Source organism: Chionomys nivalis, chromosome 2 (genome assembly GCF_950005125.1).
Source record: "Chionomys nivalis chromosome 2, mChiNiv1.1, whole genome shotgun sequence".
NCBI lineage: Eukaryota > Metazoa > Chordata > Mammalia > Rodentia > Cricetidae > Chionomys > Chionomys nivalis.
The window spans coordinates 63,546,227-63,568,247 of NC_080087.1; the positions used below are offsets into that span (position 1 = coordinate 63,546,227).

Below are 22,021 nucleotides of genomic sequence, written 5' to 3' on the forward strand. Positions count from 1 at the left end.
AAAAGTTAGTTATTTAAAAATCAATCAATAAATAAAACAAAAATACAAAAAACAAAAAAGATTTAAAAATGCTTTAGTTTGAAATATTATTTGTCAATAATTGTACTTAATATAATATATTAGAGAATTACATAGAAATTATTCAATAAAAATAAAAAACATGAAATGTAATTTTAACAAAGGTGATGTTTTCCTTTTTTCAGTATCATATTTCATTTGATGATTAAATATTCAAAGTGAAGGATTCAAGTACCTTTTCCAATCCTTCCTCTTTGAGACTGATCACATCCAAATCAAAATCTGTCCGTAAGCCGTTGGTTTTATTGAAAGTTATTCTCCCTGTGAGGCCTTCCCAGTGAGCCTGAAAAAAAATGCCCACAATTAGCAAGCAAGAGATAGGAGGAAAGATGGAGTCCTGCTATCACTGATAACCCAAGCTGGTTTATATTATCAAGGAAGAAACAGAAGACAAGAATATCCTCGTAATCACTTGCAACTTTAGCTGGTTTGTAATGGCATTCTGTGGTCACTAGTGGACCAAGATGCTTTACATCTCATGAAATGAAAGATTTTCTCCTCAGCCACTTCCTAACTTCTGTATGAAATATAAATGTTCATCTTATATTATCAATGTTTTGGGGTATAAGCTTTTTCCTTAGATTTATTTAATGATTTTGTTTTATATATTGAAATACACTTAACAAAGAAAAGTTAGCAAGGTATATTATATGAGATGAGATACTGAACATATTACTTGGTATAATTCAGACAATATGATGGGACTAACTCCCTAAATACATATCACTTAGAAATGTATGACTCTGGCCAAAACTGAATCCAGAAAAGTCTGTTGTATTTCTTCAGTTAACAAACTTACCTTATAATAATCAATGCTACTTTTCTCTAAAGAAGACAGGGGAAAACGTATCACAATTATTATATATAGAAGACTATAATGTCTATAAATGATGTACCCAGTGGAAACTAGGGTAGGAATATAATCCTTCCAATGTAAGCGAATAAATGGATTTTATTTTAAATACAAAATATTTCCTATATTGTCTGTTATTTATCAAAAATTATATGTTTTCTACTATATAACATCTGGAAAAAACTTGGAAAAATAATTACCTGAAAACTTCAAATGATGCAGTGTAAGCATGCACGGTATAGTTTTAAATAATATACACTAAGAGCCAAAAGACATGGATGTTGGAAGATTATGATTAATGATTTAGTAGTGAATGTAAATGGATATCATCACTGTATCATTTTCAGTTGCCATGCTTGTTTCTCAGATACTAGTGCTAGTGTACATGTATTTCAGCTAATAAATTCTAAATAAAACAGAAAACACAGCAATTATCTGTGTTAGATTAAAATGTGTCTCCAGTAGAAAAAGATTTATTTCCCCCCACTTCTTCAAAAGAAAAAAATAATCAAGTGCCCAAAAGAATTTCTAATAATGTAACAACAGACAAAAGGATCAAAAGGAGCCAGCATATATGTAGAGAATAGCAAAGTGGAACTAGGTGAAGATCAGTGAAAATATAACAGGCAAAAAACAGGCAAGTAATAAAAATTCTGTAACATACCTAATTTTAAGCTTCCTAGCAACCAAAGCAGAAAATTGTAATATGCAGCATTCATAACTGGAGGCATTCCAGCTGCTTGGGATAAACAGTGCTTCCTGTTACTGAAACCTGAGAGAAATTTCTCCTGTTGGTCCTCTTACAGGAATAGTATGATTTAGTGGACAAGGATCTCAATTACACCCTACAATAAATACAGTGGGGGATGTCGTATAACTGTTTCTTTCAGGGCCAGTCGACACGTATCACAGTCATAATGCTCAAATGCTGAGTTCAGAAAAATCGATTCTTTAACCACTGATACCTGTGATCTATGAGTAGAGCTCTGGGAATGGAGAGTATTTTAAACCAGAAGTGAATGTAGAATGTGAAGCAACTAATAAACACCACGTTCTTCAGGGAAAATCAGGACTCCTAGTTGAATTCAACAAAAAGTGCACAATGGAAATACATCGAAGTTGTTTACCAATATAATACAGTTCCTATTCCTGATCTTATTTGTGCTTTCATTCCATGATGAATAATTCATTATAAAATAAACTGATTGTTAATTTTAAGACAATGATAAAAATCTTAAGTATACCAATGACTGAATGTTTTTATAGCTAAGAGGAAGTTTGTTTAAACTTTCACAGAAGAGGAGTGTGCTAACCAACAAAGGACTTCCTTTCATAGAAAGAAAAGAAAAATACAAAATAAAAAAAAAAAAGGTTTGTATGTACATGTATGTAAACGAATTTTCCACTTGTTTTTTTCCTGTTTCAGGCTTGATCAAAATCCAAAGGAAAACAATACATAGTCATAAACACTACTCAATTACCCAGTGTGAGGTAAGTTTTGCACTTTGTGAATCCATATATTATTATTGTTTTGTGTTTCAAAGTGATAGGGATTAAACTTGGGCATTATATGCTCAGCAAGCAGTCTACCATTGAACTATAATCCTAGCATTGGTGTATTCATTTTTAACATTACTAGTTAATATTAATAAAATAATTGTACACTTTGCTTCACATAGTTGCATAGATGAAAATAGCTATGCCTCATATATTATTTTAACATTTATGTATGCTAAATGACATTCATATTAAAAATACACTTCATACTTTACTGTCTAAATTACAATTCTTTGGAAAACAAATAAATAAATATCTAAATAAAAATTCAGAGAGATAGTGTTGTGCTTTGCTGTCCCTTTAAGGGACAAGCCACACCCACTCCCATTACCTCTGACCTGCCTGCACCATCTCCCCCTTTCCTCTTCTGTTTCTTTAGCGTGGCTGCATTCTCTCTCTCTCTCTCTCTCTCTCTCTCTCTCTCTCTCTCTCTCTCTCTCTCCCTCCCTCCCTCCCTCCCTCCCTCCCTCCCTCCCCCCTTTCTCCCCTTTTAATAAATGCTTTTATGGCTACTTTCTGTGTCCATGGGTCTGCTCACAACCACCGCGCATTGGGAACTCTGCGGGACCCACTGGAGCTTGCTGCTCCGTGAGCCCGCCAGGTGCCAGGACAGGCGGCACGGTGCGTGCCCTCCCGCTGGTGGGAAACTGTCGCCGCTTATCGCTGGCTCTGCCAGCCCGCCTAGGGAAATATTTTAGGAATAAGAGATAGATTTTCAAAAATAAGCTTAACATCATCAATTAAGTTCTCAATGGGTCATAGGTTTCATATGATTGGGTCATCAAAGACATTCTGATGGCTACTGCATAGATTTGTTTGTAAAATAAAACTTTATATTTAATTGTTCAGCCTCAATATAAGGGATTTTGCCTTGTCTCATTTTATCTTGTTTTGTCCTCTTTAGCTGTTGACTTGTAGAGGTCTGTTCTTTTCTGAAGAGGAAACAGAGGAAGTGGATATGGGAAGATTGGATGTGGAGGGCACAGGTAAGAGGAGTGAATGGAAGGGAAACTGTGGTTGGTATGTGTTGTGTAAGAGAATAATGCATTTTCAGTTAAAATTAAAAAGAAAAAGATAATTTTACTTGCTGAGGGGACAAAAGAATGTTTCAGATTTTTGTTTGTTTTGTTTTAATAAAATGCTAGAAGAACTACCTGCATCGAGTTCATTTGCAATCCTTTCTTTACTTACCTCTTTAATTAGGCTCATGAAGCGGGTCCCAAATCGCCAGGGTTTGTGTCGATTACACTGCAAGGAACTGACTGTCATCTGTGGAAACTGCTGGACGGCCACGGACACGACATGCACTGCATCATACATCAAAGCCGCATCTGTCTGAAAGCCCAGAGACAGGACATCCATGTTCACAAAAATATGCAACAGGGCAGGCAGTATCATGAGAAGAAGGGGGAAAAGAAAACACACATTTCCAATGTTTCTGTATTTTACTGAAAATAATTTACTCTGAATTCTGTGGTTTTTCAGTGAAGACAATGTGACGACATTACTACAACTCATTAAGAACAGTTGATCCATCTGGCCTCATTTTTAGAAGGCAGTAGCCAAGTTATACAGTGCCCCGATACTCCTTTTGTACCGGAAATATAAGAAGACATTCTTTATTTCTCTTCTCAGTCTCCTGCCGTCTATCTTACTCTGTCTCACCACACATACAATTGGAAGAAATTGTGACATTTAGAATGATTATGTAGCTTACATATCCATAAAAGTAAGTAAACAGTTCCCCTATCCAGGAGGAAGAAAAGAGATTTTAAAGAGGGTTACTCAAAAAGCTTAAAGATGTAAGCACAGATTTTTTTTCTCCAGCTCTATTTACAAATATTCGTTCTCAATCATGATGCATCATTCTACAGACTGCTCAGGGTGTTAATCCCTTTTCAAAAATCTAAGCCTAATCTCCTCTGCTGTTTTCTTCACTCAAAATTTCCATATCAATAAGAGTTCATTTGGCTTCTGAAGTAAAATGAATATGAATTCTACTGTTCTGCACCTGCACAAGTAGCCAGCCACCTTTTGACTTAGTGATAAAAAAAAATAATGGTTATAACATATAACAAACAAGAGGTTCAGTGACTGTCAAGAGACATGTTAAGAAGACCCTCTCCCCAAGTTTTTGGGAACCATGCCAGATTTCATACCTACAAGAGAGTGTCACACTGGCAGAGATGGTAGCAGTGAACTTTAAGCCATCTGCTTGGCATGCTTTACAATAAAATCAAGTATTTCCCTTTCTCATTCACACAATTAGTCGGCTGTGAAATCAATTCCAAATTGAATAGGAACCCCGTAGATCATACTGTGTGCTACAATACAAGACAAAATGAGGAGACTATTTTTCCATTCAAATGTATACTAAGAGCTTTACCACAAGAAGTGAAAGAAGGCTAAAAAGCACACTGTAATGAAAGTATATAGTAGTAATCATGTTTTCCTTTATAGTCACAAACTTCCTTTTTTAAATAACAGATGGCTAATTTCATATATTCTACTAATGGCATTGTGGTAACTAGAAGAGTGAATTTGATACAGAAATCCAATATAAAACATACAATTATACTACTTGGTTTGGATCTAAGTTAACAACTGAAGAATGTATCTGGTATATTACACACCTAGTCCTAAAAGTACTTACCAAATTTGAAAAATGAATTTTTTTTTCTAAAATGCAATGAAATTTTATACCATATACCTATCTGAGAAAGGTAGGCAGAGATGAAACCTTTCAGGTATTATGAACAGGCTAGTTTCACATATTTCCACAGACAAAATACCTTAAAGTATTCATTCTCTTTCTAAATTCAAATTCCATTTCCTTATGTGATGGTCAGTCTTGTCAACATAACTGCATTAGAGTCATCTAGGAGGCAGGCCTCTGGAAGAAGGCTATTTCTTAAGATGCTTAACTGAGGAACAAGGAAGTAACATGAATAGGTGGTTCATACTAAAGGCTATCATCTTTGGCTGAATTTATAAGAAGACAAAAAGACAAGAGAAAGGACCATATACCTCTCTTGTATCCTTACTGCAGACACAACCAGCTGTTTCACACCCCTGCTACCAGTCCAGCCATGAGACTCAACCCTGTAACTGTTCCTTCTTTAAGTAGCTTTTATCAAGAATTTTTTGGAACAATAGGAAAAGAAACTATTATATCAAAGTCTGGCTTATGACAAATAAGAAAAAAGTATTAACATTAATTTTAAAGGTATCTTAAAAGTTGAAATTTTATTAATTATCTTTTTGAGTGCTAATACAATAAAACCAGAAGTGAGTAACAACAAAGTCTTAGGAAACCAAACAAATATGGGAGAAATAACTCATTCCTGAAAAAACAGTGAATCATAATAGATATAAAGAGCATAAAAATTACCTTAAAATAAATACAAACAGAGACATAAAATAAAAAAAATCTATTGAGTAGTAAAAGGAGCATTTATGGTGATCAGTATCTATATTCAAAAACCATAAAGAATTTGCATAAGCAATCAAGTGCTGTACCTCAAGGAAATGAAAACACAATAACCAAACAAATTTCAAGCTAACAGGAAGAAAGACATAATAAATAATCAGAGTGGAAATAAGAAAAAACAGTGTCATAGAAATAAAAATTGACACTTAGAATTGCTGTTTCTAGAAAATACTGTCACTACATGGACCCAAAAGCCACTAAACGCTATGATAGACTGGCATCTCTACCTTCATTTTGTCTCTGTTTCAATTACCTTGCATATTACATGATAATTACTTGAAGAATATCTGACTACCAAAAACATACCTTGTGTCCCTTTGAGTCTGAAAGCACAATAACAAGAGCTACATTCTTCAGTTCTAATCATCTTGGGTTTCATGAACTGAAACTAAAGCCTCAAAGGACCAAAGATCCCCTAAATAAGGACAAATGTTTGTGATAGCAAGCTGTAGTCTGGAGCACAAGTAACCAAAATGGCACCAATAACAACTTCTTCAGATCATCTCACAGAAAGAAAATTTCTATGAATTCCAGATCAGCCTGTATTACGGGGTAAGTTCCAAGGCAGCTAAGGCAATGAGAAAACCTGTCTTAAGTAAACAAACAAATTGAGGCACAGTCATTTTTAAAGAGGTGTATTTATTTAAAATAATTTTTAAAAGCTTTAATTTCATAAGTTTTGGCTGTGTGTGTTTGTGTTCACATTACTACTCTTGGTCTGAATTGAAACACTAAAATTCACCCAATATTCTTCATGCTATACTTACATTTCTCTCTTATACTTAGCCTAGTTTCTAAATGACAGGCACTTCTGGACAATCACAACACCAACTTCGCATATGCTGCCTTGCATACAGTAGTATATAATAGCATCTTTAAGAATAAATGTAAAAGTTCTGCCAAAAAGTTTGCTTTTATAGTAGAAGAAATAGGTGTTAGGGCACTCTGAATAACAATCACACTTTGCCATCTCCTTAGAATGTGTCGCCTCCCAAGGGTACCTTGAACCAAATCTGCCAGCAGCTCTAGCCTGGGAGGAATATGTGTGCAACCTCTGTCCCGATTCCAAATGAATTTATAGTAACAATTCTGTGAACACATTTATCTTTCTATTAAATAAATACAGGCATGTCCCCTCTGAGATCTGAAGCTAGCTGGCAGGTGGCAGATCCATTCTGGAACTCCTACGTTTCAGATTTTGCTCATTTCTAAAATCCCATCTGAGTTTCAATGCAAAGCACAAAGAGCTGCCTCCTCCAGTAAGTGGAAAATAAGTGTATGGATTCTTGACTCTTTCATTGACTTGGCGTCTTAACTGAAACAAATAATCAAAATTTAAAGTAATTCTATTTTCCTTTTTTTCAGTTTTTTTTTCTTAGAAATTAAAAAACAAAAAGATTTTCCAAAGCATTGCTTTATGGGAGAACAATTATCTCTTTTAAAACTAGATAGTTTCAGTTGAAAAGTAATTGCAAGTGTTGATGGTTCAATTAGAAGAGATGGATATTGAGTGTGATGGGAAAAGATATTGGCCTTGGGTGCTCCTGGGCACAGTCAGCAGAATTTGGAACAGGACTGAGAAATATGCACTTCTCTGACAACAGAAGGGTGCACACAGGAAGGGCAAGCCGGTGTTCTCAGCTGGCACACTGTGCCCAGCTCCCTGTCCTTCACAATGCAAGTACATGATGCCTGCTAACCGCAGTAAGTGAATGAGGAAGAACTGCCCTCGGAACCAATCAGGAACCAATTGTGAGACAATTCTCCCAGTAACTAACTCTGCAGCTGCCATTGTGTGTGCTCTGCTGCCAGCTCTTTGTCCCACTCTGAAAAGAGTTCTTTACCAGCAGCTGCATGGACCACACGGGCTGCATGAGGTAATACATTAAAGCACTTTCCCTAGTTCCTGGCAAATGGCATACAGCAGGTGTCGTCGGATACTGTTGTTGATCATCAGAAAACTGGTAATCACTTCATGGTTGACACTGGGCCAAATCAGGAGCCTTTTTAGAAAGTGCAATATTGCAACTCTCCTGAACATACCTTTGTCCTAAATGGGGTATAGGTCTATGCTGCTCAAGAAAACACATCAGGGTCTGGAAAAGGAGGCCAATGAAGTATGTTCCTGATTCAATGGAAATTAGAGCAAAAAAAATTTCAAAATGCAGTTTATTGACAAATTTAGAAATTAAGAATAAAGATACACAGTAAACTATTATATTGCTGGATATACATATATATTAATGTATATACTAATGGACCACTGTTGGGCAGATGACTTCATATCAGAAATGTGACCCTAGACAAGTTTCATTATATTGTTGTCGGGTAGGGAATTGATTAGGTTGAGTCAGGGTATCTCTTCGGTTTCATTTTTTTTCATTATGATAAAATAATGTGAGAAAAAGCAATTTAGTAATGAAAGGGTTTATTTATCTTTGAATGTCAGGTGCATCCGTGTTTGCAGTAAAGCCACATGTATAGATGGTTGAGACCTTTGTCACACCATATCTATTGTCCCGTGTCTATTTAATAATCTTTCATATACACATTTCATAAACCTTTGGAAATTAGGAAAGGTAAGGTTTGTTTTTCTTCTTCTTCCCTGTCTGTACACATATTCATCTCAATCTGTTTTTCAACAACAAAACATGTCCTTTGTGTTGCGGGTTTCTTATTTTTTAAAACTATTAAACTTCTTACACACATTAAGACTGTCCTAGCTGAGCCGGGCGGTGGTGGCGCACGCCTTTAATCCCAGCACTTGGGAGGCAGAGGCAGGCGGATCTCTGTGAGTTCGAGTTCGAGACCAGCCTGGTCTACAAGAGCTAGTGCCAGGACAGGCTCCAAAACCACAGAGAAACCCTGTCTCGAAAAACCAAAAAAAAAAAAAAAAAAAAAAAAGACTGTCCTAGCACCTGATACTCGAAGAAATAAAGGTACTATCTGTTGTCTACTAGCTATTTCCTAGTATTCCAGTATTTTATAACCTCTTATACACTTTATGTCTATGCTTCCTGTTTTCCATCTAACCAATGAGATCTCTGTATTGCAGATATGTGAGATTAAAAGATATCCCTCCAGTAATTATAGGAAAATAACTTTGAAATAAACATATATACTTTGTCTTTACTCCTACAGCATTTGGTATCCATGAGGCCTAAAACAGACAAGAGACAAGACAATAAACCATAAAAATGTAAAGAGGGAAACAATAGAACTGATTTACTTACATGGCCTTACTGATTATTTAAAAAAGAAAATTCACATTCAGCCAAGATATGAAGATCATGTGGAAAGAATAGGCCTCATGTCAGTACTCGTTGAGCTCCCTGTGAGAAACTATCTAAACCTAAATTAATGCTTTGAGTAACTAACAATTGATCAATTTTCATGGTGTTCCTCTGAATTCATGAATTTGAGTAACTCTCTGTAAACCAATGGTTTTTTATTCAAAGTTAAGTCTAGCAAATACATTGAATACTAACCAGCTTGTTCTGAGTAAGTGAGGTAAATATGATTTCTACTCATTGAACAAGGATATAATACATAAATATATACAGTATAATGACAATGATGATGGTGATGGTGATGATGATGATGAAGTTGAAGTTTTCAATCTTCCTAAAACATGTGCTGAATACCACTACCCTTAACAAGATACAATATAATTCTGGAAACAGCATTACTTTAGATAGCTTTTAGAGTTTTGTAAGTAATGGAATACAATGCACTTGGTGGTTTAATCATCAACATTTTGAAGGTGACCCTTTTGAATTCTTTCTAAGAATTATTATGAATGTTGTCAATGTAGTTTACCTGATATAGTTTTAAATGCACCATATTGAAGCAGAAGGTCCTGTCTATTGTTTGTTTTTACCATAATTTCAAAATACCTTTAAACATTTATAAACCAATTCCAAGCTATTTAGATGGTTTTCAAATACCATGAGGAAAACTCTTCACTTTTAAGATATATCTGATTAAGTGGCAGCTGTGAAGTAGGTTAAAATGCTACCAGATTTTCAATTAAAAGTTCCATTAAACTAATGTAATCATTCCTGGCTAATTAAATTCTCCCACTAAAATCAGTCTTTTGTGGTATCTTTTTCTGTTTTAAAATGTCCCATGAAGCTCTTACCAGTGTCCCTGAACCATACTATATTGATGGGATTGTTAATAAACTCTACACTAGTCTTAATAATTTAGATCCTGTTAAATCTTCTCTGTTTTCTACTACATTTGGAACCGCTATTCATCTAGAAAAGAGTCAGTATCAAGAAGAAGTATTCTTGGGACTACCTGCTGATTTCCAATTTAATTATCTTTGTTTGCAGTTTAAATTAGCTTCTTACATTTAAAAATGCAAATTCATCAATATTGCTTATATTTAAAGTTTTCAGTATCATAAATAAAAATGGATTTTTCTGGTTTTAATAGATTGTGATTCTTTATAAGATGAGTTCTGGGCATACTCAACAACCAAAATAAAATTGTCGTATGAGTGTATATTCTTAAAAATTTATGAAAGTACTAATCCCAAATATCTACCAAAATGATAGTTTATCCATAGCAAAAGTAAAATTATGAAAATAATTTTTGGTAAAACTTATTCAGAGAATAAGTTTCTGAAAAATTATATGCAAAATATAATACTAATATGCATGCTCTCTTATTGTATGTTTATTACTTTGTTATTTCTCTCTATGGCAATTTCTCAGAATACATAAAAAAGGAAAAATTTCATGATCATTTTATGGATTAAAGACTACTATTAAATCTTCTACTGTTTGTTATCTTTTTTATATTTCAAAAATTGTGGTATTTTGCAAATAATTCTTGCCCGATAGTCAAATATTTATCAGTAGATCACAATTATAAAAATTATTAACAGAAAGCAAAAAGTATGCTAACAGTGAATAATATCAGCATAAAATGATAAAGTAGTATCTAAAATAAAAATGCTGACTAGGATATACCACAATGGTTAAGAAATTGTATAGTATTTGTGGGGCCTTTAATCAGTTCCTAATTTGGAAATATATTGATTAAATATTGTTTTAATGCCACACAAAAATGTCCTGGGCTTGCTTATTCTAAGGTTTCTTCAATACTTTACTAAATTTAATTTAAAATTTCTCGACATTTCTCCATTGTCTCTATGACCTTTTTGAATGCTTGATTCACTCTACAATACCCTCAATAATGCACCATATAATAAAACAGAGATAGAAAAGATGACTTGAGCGTATAACTTCAACAAACTATTTTTCATATAATACCACATGCATATTAGAATGGGAATATTTAGTTTTATTTAGATTAATACATATCAGAGTTGAAGAATTTTTTTCTATTAACACCAATAACTTCAGAAAGTAATAGCATTAAGAACTAAAAAAACCCAAGACAGAAAGAATGCAGAGTTAGGTAAAATGTCAAACCATATTCTAATATTAATAAAGATTGCATGTATTGTAGTCTATTATCTTAGTGATCTTAAAGTAAATGAGAAAAACTTTTCATACTTTATAAGATTAAGATACCATAATGTCTTTTTTTTTTCAGTATGTTTTGAGAAATATATTAAAAAGATAATAATCAATTAAGGTGTACTAAATAACTCTTGATATTTACTCACTATATTTTTATGCTTGCTGAGAAAATAATAAACTACAAACCCAAACAGAAAAGACCTTCATTACCGCTATTTTTGTCCAGTATCTTATGCCACTGAGAAAATTAATTTGAAGTAAACAAGGAACAGGGGCAATGGCACTTTACTAGGGAGAATAGTGAATAATGCGATACATTTCAATTAATTGTTTTTTAACTGAACAGCAACAACCAAAGAAGGAGTGATATATAAGCTAATTCTAAGGAGAACCAGAAGTAATAGTATATAGAGAATTGATCCAAGACAATAGAAAAATGCTATTAGTGGTGTGAGAATCCCCACTCCCCCCCAAAAGCAAGGGCATATTTAAAAAAAAACTCAGAATAAAACAGATAACTTCATAAAATGTACTTAGAAAGAAATTTGACAAATTTATTTTTAAATAATTCAAAAATTATTCAGAATTTCTGCAACTTTATCCGTCCAATGAACTTCAGAGTCTTAGAGAACAGTCCTCCAAACATGTGCACCAACTATTATGATGTGATGAATGAAGTGACCTTTGGAACACTTCCAGAGTATCATGACTCAGGTTACAGTCCTTCATCTTCACTTCCTTCCCATAAATACCTTGATTTCTGTTTCACAAAGCTATTTTCCAAAGTTCTCTCCTTCTTCCAACCTTTTAACTTGACTCATTGTATAAACATTAATTCTCCTGCATTTTGAATAATAAACTGCTGAAAATATGACAGCCATCCTCTGTTAATTTTTGACTAAAATTAAATACATTTTTTTACTTAAGAAAAAGGTTGTGTTTATCTTTCATGCAAAGGAACATAAAGTTTATCTTTACACTGGGCATTGGTGGCGCACGCCTTTAATCCCAGCACTCGGGAGGCAGAGGCAGGCGGATCTCTGTGAATTCAAGACCAGCCTGGTCTACAGAGTAGTTCCAGGACAGGCTCCAAAGCCACAGAGAAACCCTGTCTCGAAAAACAAAACAAAACAAAAAAAACAAAAACAAAAACTTTACTTTTTTGTATTTTTGAAATTAGTTGAACCAGAAAGAGTACCCATGATAAAAAAATTAATGAAATTTACTGTGAGAATAATAAACATGGAAAATGTAATATTAGCTTAATGTCAGGTAAGGTTTTAGCTATATAACCTGGAAGATAATATACTTTTAAATCAGGAAATACAGATATAAATATTTCACAAAGAAAAGTTCATTAATTGTAATATTGCTTCCTATAGTATTTGCTTCTTTGAACTATTATGACCTATATTTTAAGCATTATTAATTTAATTTTTTGATTAAATGAAATAATGAAATGTGGATCATGAAAATACAAGAGTCAAACCAACGTTGATCCCAGGCCTACTGATTTCCAAGATCCTATTCATCTCTTTGTTTTCCTGCTAATGCATGATGATAAAGCAAAAAGCATCAATGCTCTGTATCTATGAAACATTATGCCTAAAATATCAAATAGGCATCTAGTTTAGAGACTAATTTTTCTAATGTTAATAATATAATGTGATTTATTAAACAAACTTATTTAACATAGCTATCATTATGTTACCTCACTTTTTTGATAAGAGACAAGAGGCAACCCATAACATTTCTAGATGAGAGAAAGTAATGTTCTCCCCAGACACAGCTGAATTATGATATACTGGTGTCCATAATCAGGAGATTACTATGTTTAATTATAAACATAATATTCTATGATATATTATGAAAAAAGGTGAGAATACTATGCTATAGAATATTCTAGATATATGTGCCAAGCGCCAATTGAAACATCATGGTGTAACTTGGAACACAGTTTATAGAAACAAGAGTAAGTATATGTGTGCATTACAATATGGCTTGTGGGCTTTCCAAAGTAAAACAATATCCTAAATGTTCCTGAGTAAGATTGAACATATTACATTTATAACATTATTACAACTGTTATCTTGAGCTATGCTTACAGATATAAAAGGATAGCTACAACTCTCTCTCCATATATATATATATATATATATATATATATATATATATAATTCACTTATATATATATATATATAAAATGAATTATACCCAGGAAATATTTTAAAGTATGAAATCAATGCTTCTAATTTTGTTTAAAATTACAGTCAACATCGTTAATTTGTGAAGACACATAACAATACTACAATCATTTTTATTCCCTTAATTAAAAAGAAAGACAAAATATAAACTTCAAAATAAATTTCAAAATGTATTTTAAATAGACCACTTATTATATTTAATAAATAAATTGAGTTTATTAATTCTGAAAAGGTACGTTATACTTGAAATGAAATGTAGTTTAAGACAACAAACTAATGAATATATTTGTATCCATGTATCATTATAAATACACAAGAGAGAGACTATAATAAATCCAAAATATCCGCAAGATTATTGGTATATAAATTTTAAAGTTTATCTCTATGCTTATATAAAAACATTGTTCCTATAAAAATTCAGAATTTATGGATAAAATGCAAATAAAAATATATTTTAAAATAAACTGTTTCTTCTAAATTCTAGAAAATATTTGCAGTTTGTCTTTGTTACTTTCAATTTCTTGGTTAAATTATGTATGTAAACTGAACCAGAAATGAGTTAATTCCAAGACTGCCAAGTTATGTTAAAAAACAAACTATTTAGGTAACATATAAGTCTAATGGTAAATCCATGGACAGGCACAGACAACTAGCTATGGCATCTCCTGTCTCAGGAGATGTAATTATTTTACAAATATGAGCAGCAAATGGAGTTATTTATAAATATCTTAAAGCTTTTCCAAAGCATTGTTCAGTTAACTAACAAGGTATATTATTTCCTGCAAATGAGCACATGAGATACTAAAAAAATTAAAGCATCATTTGCTGAGAATAGGGCTCCTTTGGAAGCATGCTAAGACATTTCTACTTTTCTGGAACTGACTTGTCTGTAGCTGACTCAGATCTAGATAGAAATACTTGCATTAGACACTTTGTCTTGAAGGTATACTCTAGTTTCCTAAGGTGGTTTGACAACTATATGTGACCTCTCAATGTTCGAAACAAATGTACTTATTTATGAATTTATTCATAATCAACTTTAGCATTAAAAATTGATTTGTAACTGCATGGCTGATATTATTCTCCCAGTAGGAGAATGTTCATTTATACAGTACATGACTTTGAAGCCTAAAATCTTTATGAAATCTTTTGATGTGTTAATTTTAGATTTTCAACTACAAACTCCTTCTAAAGTATTAAAATCATGGCCACTCACAAGTCTTCCCAGCCCTCAAGAAGCAGAAACAGGTAGATCATCATGAGTTCAAGACTAGCCTCTTTTCCATAGTGAATTTCAGATCAGCTAGGGTTGCATAGTGAGACTCTATCTTAAAAAGTTATCTGAATTCGTAATTATTGGTAAGATAAACTTAATAATATTCTCATCCATTGTTTGTTAAGGCTGATTTGTTTTGATTGTTCTAAAACATGAGGCTTAATGTGCATGGTATTTATGATAAACATAGAAGGATATGTATATAAAATATATGAATTGAATTGATTCAAGTCTGTTAATTGTCTCAAAATAAATGTGACCTCCATAAATAAAATCTCTTAAATTATATTAGAATGATAATCCCAGGTTCAATGCACAGCAGTCAGAAAACAGCTGAATGACCTACCTCCGAGCTGAGTTGCCCCAATACCCAGACCTGGATGCCCAGGGCACATCCCTTGCACCCCTCTCCCATCTGAGTACCAACACTACTGCTGGGTCCTGTTTCTCACACTGGAGTCCTCACCAGTCCATTAGGGAGTGCATGAGTAACTTGCCTGCCAGCTGGATTACCACGACCCTCTGTATTCCATTCCCCCAAGACCCACTCTACCACCAACTCCCTCCCATCTCATCCTGCTTTCCTGGGCAACCTTTTCCCACAACTGTTACAGACTCCATAGACTCAGGCATATTGCAAATCAGCCAGATTTAGAGGTGGGTGACCTGCCTCTCAGTTGAGCTGCCTACTACCCAGATGCTGAATCCCAGAGCACATCCCATGGTCCTCTCACTTTCCAGTCACCCAAGTAGGTTTACAGGAGGCCAGCCAGGTTCTAGGGATCACAGGAAAACTCCAACCCAAGGATGTTAAATACACCCACAAAAACACAGACAATATATATTCTCACAATAGCAACCCCAAAGAAGGAAAACACACACACACACACACACACACAAAACCCACTACCACCACCACCAAGAAAAATAACAGGGATTAACAATCACTACTCATTTATATCTCTCAATAACAATGGAGTTAATTCTCCAATAGTAAGACACAGGCTAACAAAATGGACACAAGAACAGTATCCATCCTTCTTCTGCATACAAGAAACATACCTCAACATTAAAGACAGACATTACCTCAGAGGAAAGGGCTGGAAAAAGATTTTTCAATCAAATGAACCTAAGAAGCAAGCTGGTGTAGCTATCCTAATACCTAGCAAAATAGACATTAAAGCAACATTAGTCAATAGAGATTGAGAAATATTTTATATTCATTAAAGAAAAATTCACCAATGTGATGTCTTCATTCTGAACATCTATGAAGCAAATACAAAGCCACCAATGTACTCCAAAAGCTTGTACTCTAGAAAATTGGAAAATTTAAAAGCAATGAACAAATGAACAACTAACCTGGACTCATAGGATCTCACAGAGTGTGAACCAAAAACCAGGGAGCCCACCTTGGACCTACCTAGACCCAGTACAATTGTGACATTTGTGTGACCTATTCTTCTTGTAGGACTCCTAACAGTGGGAGGAGCAACTGTCCTTAATGCTTTGACTGGCTTTTGGGAATTAATTTCTTGTATTGGGCTGCCCTGCCCAGCCTTAATACAAGGGAAAGAGTTTAGACCTATGAAAATTTAATATGTCATCTTATTAATATTAATAGGAGGCCTGCCCCATTCTTAACATAAATGGAGCAGGAGTGGATTGGGGTTGGGGACAGGAGATATGAGGGTAGAGTATGGGAGGAAAGAAGGGAGGAGAAACTGTAGTAGTATATAAGATAAATAAATATAATTAAAATAATAAAGAGAGAAAATAAATAAAATAAAATACAGTAAAACTTTAAAGGTCCTAGGGCTTTTTAATGAAATTTAAATATTTAAAATATTGTGTTAGACTTTTAATTTGATCAATGAATTCCTAATAAAAGTATTTTAAAATGTTTTAATCAAAAATTGTTTTCAATTTTTGTGATTTATATTTTAATTGGTGTTTTATATATTATACTACAGTAATTTTAAGTGTATGAAAATCAATCAATACTTAAATCTAGCTAACTGGTATCTTTAAATAAATGATTATGCCATATAACTTTTATTTTTCTCACTTTATGTCATTATTAGCAACATTCACCATGATGATTTGAAATATCTCGTGATGCTATCCCTGCAAACTGACAGTTTTTCTGCCAATATCTCCCCATATTTTTCTTTCTCTTAAGTTATAGGATTTAGTAATCACTATTCTGTCTGTAAGACCAAATTTTTCTTAATTTTTTTTAAATTGCACATATGTGTAATGCATGCAGTTTCTTTTTTATTAAACCTGGTTTTCACTGCTTCATATCTTTCTGTTCCATCCATGTTGACAAATATTATAAGACTACCTCATCTCTAAAGGTATGAACAGCATCTATTGTGTTCACATATTTCTTTATGCTTTCATATATTGGTGGTTGTTTATGTTAATTGAATATTTGACTATATAAGAAGCACATGAGAGCACAGATGGCTCTTTGATGTGTAGATTTCATGTTTTGACTGTGCACATAGTAACAATATTGCTGAATCAATGGGAAAAAATGATTTCACTTGAATGAGATCAAACTAACCCAACATTTTGAAATTAAATCATTGGTTTCAGATACACAAAAGTTAGTATACCACAAAAATCAACCATCCATAGCACTTTTTGACAAATTCAGTTTCTAAAAAATATATAAGGAAATGCAAACTTGCATATGATTTCTAAATAAAGAGTTACATACCAGTATGCATCTTGATTAATGCAATTTCAAGACATACAGAGTTGAAAGAAAATAGAGTATAACAGTAAGTTCTGCTTCATGGAGAAGGAGAATATGGGGCTAATATTAGATGATAATGACTTTGTGTCACATGATATTTCTATTGAGCAAGTCTGGTTTATGTTTCTGGGAGAGACAGATAAATATTAAATGAGAAAATTAATACATTAAACCAGATAACTTTTGTAAACAGAAACATAAATGCAGTATGTAAATGAAACTCCAATTTGAAATAATTAAATCATTACACTACTCTTCATATAAATCTGTCGGTTATAAAAGCCCTATACAATGTGACCAATAAGCATTTGTATCTAGATAGTATTCCATTACCATATTCACAATAGCATTTAGTTTCAAAAGGAAATAAGTACAAAAGACAAATAATGCATATGCATTCAGCACCCAGCTGCTTTATATTAAGTACTGTGCTAATGCAGGAGACACAGACATAAGCAGAACAGACATAGCACATGGCCTTGTGAAGCTCATTGCTTAAAAAATGTTAAATAATTCATTATTCAGGGAAAAGAAAGTATGCTGAATACTAAATAGAAAATCAGTAACAGATACTATAACAAGCATACACCAGAAACCTGAATGAATGTTGAAAGATACACAGAAGACAAAAAAGTGATATTGACACCCAGGAAGAGGGAAGAAATGGAAAGGGAAAGAATAAATGAGCAATCAGAAGCTGAAGACAGTAGTACCACTTAAGATGAGGGCTCACAGTTATAATTTAGGATAATACTGACAGAGTGAACCAAAACCAGAAAAATGACGGCTTCATCCGATTTTATCTGGAGGTTAGGACACCACTAAAGTATTGTCAAGGGAGATATGTTCAAATGTTTTTGAAAGTAAAGAAAATGAAAAATGCAAAATCAAAGGTGAAGGAAACTTCAATAACTTGTAAAATAATTCCGGGGAGATAAATGGTTAAATTCTAGACAGGTTTGCAAAGGAAATGATGGTGAGGAGTGGGGAAACTCGATTAATGTTTTGATTTGTAGTTATGGTCAGTAGTTTATAACATTCACAGAGATTAATTAAATTTGAATGATCAGCGTATCAGAGGTGTATCTTCACTGTTACTCTTATCTCCTCACTTCTAAAATTTTTCTTTTGTGATCAAAGATATACACAGTCATATGATTTTGTTTTCTCTGCTTTAGGTATATCCAAATGTGACCAACTACTATATCCACATTTGTGGAAAGGGCATTTGCAAATAAAACATAGTTACATTTAACTCCTCTCTAAACTTTTCAAGTGGAGGTGCCTAGAAAGTAGTTTAGGTACTAATCATGTATTAATAGACAGAAAACACCTGAGGTAGAAACTTGGAAATCATAAGCTAGTATAGAACTCAACCACAGAGGCAAATAGTATATGGGAAATCATGTGGAACTGGAGAAAGAAATCTTACATAAAAGTGTCACTGATATAGTAACTGATAAAGGACAGAGGGCATAAAATGTGGTGGTGAAGACAGGAAATCAAGAGAAGCAGTTTTGGGAAAGCCAACTATAGAGTCTAAAATTTGTATGCTTTTCTTAATATTGCTTCTCCTACTCCAAGGCAAATATTTTTCTCTCTACCAAATCAGACAACAAACTGTAAGTTCCTTTTAGGTTTATGTTTGTCAAGTATACAAACTCTGACTCTGTTTAAATTCTGAGAACAAAGTATGTGGCTTTTCAGTTTATAGGGTCTGGTGAAAAATAAAAAGCCATGACGCCCAAGTCAAATATTACTAGTTAAAAGATCCTGAACAACTCTTCAGGTCACACATCTGTGAAATTAGCACTGGGAATAATTTCTTAAGTTTCAATCAAGCTTAGATGACTAAGACAAGAATGTTTTAATTGCACAGATTTGTCCTATTTTATTTGTCCTCATTCTAAAGATCTTTTGAGATTAAAAACAAACAAACCATAAAGAATATAAAATCCACAAGTTCCATGTAGTTTCAATGTAACAGTTTCCTTGGAGATTAAAATATTCCATTTTACAGGGAAGTTCTATAAGCATGGAGTTAAACAACTCAGAATGGCTTCAGGAAGTCCCTGCTGCCTGGAAGTGGTTAAGAACAATTGAGTCACTTGGAAGGTACATCCTTTCAGCTGCCTGCAGGCTGTACAGTGTGCTCCAGGTGCCAGCTTTTGTTCACTGTCACCCATATCAGGTGAGCTTTAGTGATGCAGCTGGCTTTAATTCATTTCTGCTCCTGTAAGTAGCCCCTCACCCGTATACTTGGAAGTAACTCCAATAAAATGCATGGTTCACCAAACTGAACTTTGTTGGTATCCATACTTAGGTCTGTCGTGGACTCCCTACCTGGAATGAGTAGATGTGTAATGTCTCCTGAGGAGCTTTATATTATAATGTCACTTAACATTCACAGACGTAGATGTGGATAATTCCTTAAAAAATTTTTTTTAATTTGTTGGATAAATTTAATATGATAATTAGATGCTAATCTTCTTACATTAAGGAAAACTTGGAGAAGAAATGTCTATTTTCTAAGCTACATAAACTTTTATAGTGTACTCTATCTGCCAGTTAGTTGGTGTTGTTTTATCAGAAACTAACAAATAACAGAGAGTGGATAAATAAAATCAATATTTTGTTTCTAGAAACTTCAGATACCAAGCCATTTTCAGGGCTGAGTGAATTAGGACAATTACACTAGTTCAAAGCTTTTGTGTCAAGGGAATCACTGAGTTGTTAAAAACAAATCCTGCTACACCAGGGTTCTTACCACATTGTCACTGAATCAAAGCAATGGGGACAACGCCTGTGATTTCCTGCCAAGGCCCTAGATCAGTACATTGTCCTTTTGTCATCTCTTGCTACTCTGGAGGTTGCCTTTGATGTTCTTTGAAACATTATTTCATTTGTCCATGAATATCTCCAAGGAATGCCTGGCATGATGTTCCTGGCACGCAGCCCTAGAAGACAGCCCTGGGATCTCCACCACCCGCTGTTGAGGCTAACCAGTCTCATTCAACAAGATGTGAGGTAAAAACTAGATCTTTCGAGCTAATAATTCAGGCAAAAAGAAGTTGTACAACTGAACAATTCCATTTTCAAAAAATGATACAAAAATATTTTGATAACATTACAGTTTGATATAACTTTAGATTATGTCTTGATTAGTTATCTAAATCTGACCCATCTGACAAACACCATTTCTGACTCAATGTTAATTAAAGAAAGAAAGCTATATTCTAATACCTTGGATTTGATCAAATGTCAAGCTCTGTTGGTTGAGTCATATGCATAATAACACAATTTTATACCAAAAGTCTTTTATAAAACCAAGCAAAAAAAGTCTTTCACATCACCCTGCATACCCAGGTCAATAGCAAATAACATCTCAAGTTCATTTCCACACATTCTCAGGGGATAGGAAGACATATATTTTGAATAGGAGTATCATAACATGTAATATTTCGATTTTTTACATTTGATTTTGCTGTAACTAAAACAGTGAAATATTCTAGTCAGGAGTATTTTGTCTATGAGTTTGGAAACATGTGTATAGAACATGTACTGAAAGTATAATTGAAAAATAGACAAATTCACACTACATAATTTGGCAGATTTTATAATCAGAAAGTAATATTGGAAAATGGTGTGAAGGTTCAGAATAATTAACAATAGAGGCACACAAGTCTCCTGTCATGAACTCTCTGGAAAATAAAAAGACTACACTTTGAATACATTTTTCTTCTCAACCCATTTCATAATAGGCTTGTTGTAGTTGCCTCTAGAGAACCTGTTGTAACACAAATAGTTACTGGTTGAATACAAAGAAATGGAAGTTGAAATCACTGGAGTCTCACAGCCCTAAATGAACCAGTTTCTCTTTGTTTACATTTTCAGTGCTCAGCCAGAGACATCACCAAAACCACTTCCCAAGAATCCGCACCTTTTCATTTCAAAGCCAAGTGATATAACACTGAAGCTCTGAGAACAATCTCTGTGCAGATATGATTGACAGGACTGAGATGTGGCCAGCAGGCCTCCATTCCTTAGAGTCATATCTTCTAAGCTGAGTCAGAAGCAAAGACTGAAACTCTGAGTTCCCGGATTACTTAAATGTTTTTTTCCAGTGTTGTTCAGTTCCTCTACTGAAGTATCACTGAAGTCAAGTCAACTATCAACACGTAGCTGACATTTAACTTCTGCTAAATCACATTTCAAGTGTCTATCATGAGATAGCTAGCTGTATTGATGATTTAAAACATGTATGTTCTATCAAAAGATTAGAAAATTATTTTGTTGAATTATAC

General features: G+C 33.6%; 1 protein-coding gene across 3 annotated transcripts in view; it reads right to left on the reverse strand.

Annotated features, from left to right (window-relative positions):
• Positions 1–22,021, reverse strand: part of Grik2 (glutamate ionotropic receptor kainate type subunit 2) — a 576,711-nt gene that overhangs the window by 220,838 nt on the left and 333,852 nt on the right. For all 3 annotated transcript variants that reach the window (XM_057753255.1, XM_057753263.1, XM_057753270.1), the window contains exons 8-9: positions 3,680–3,823; positions 254–361 (exon numbers count right to left, since the gene is read on the reverse strand). In XM_057753255.1, coding sequence (XP_057609238.1) covers positions 254–361; positions 3,680–3,823 — 252 coding nt within the window. The remainder of the gene's footprint in view (positions 1–253; positions 362–3,679; positions 3,824–22,021) is intronic.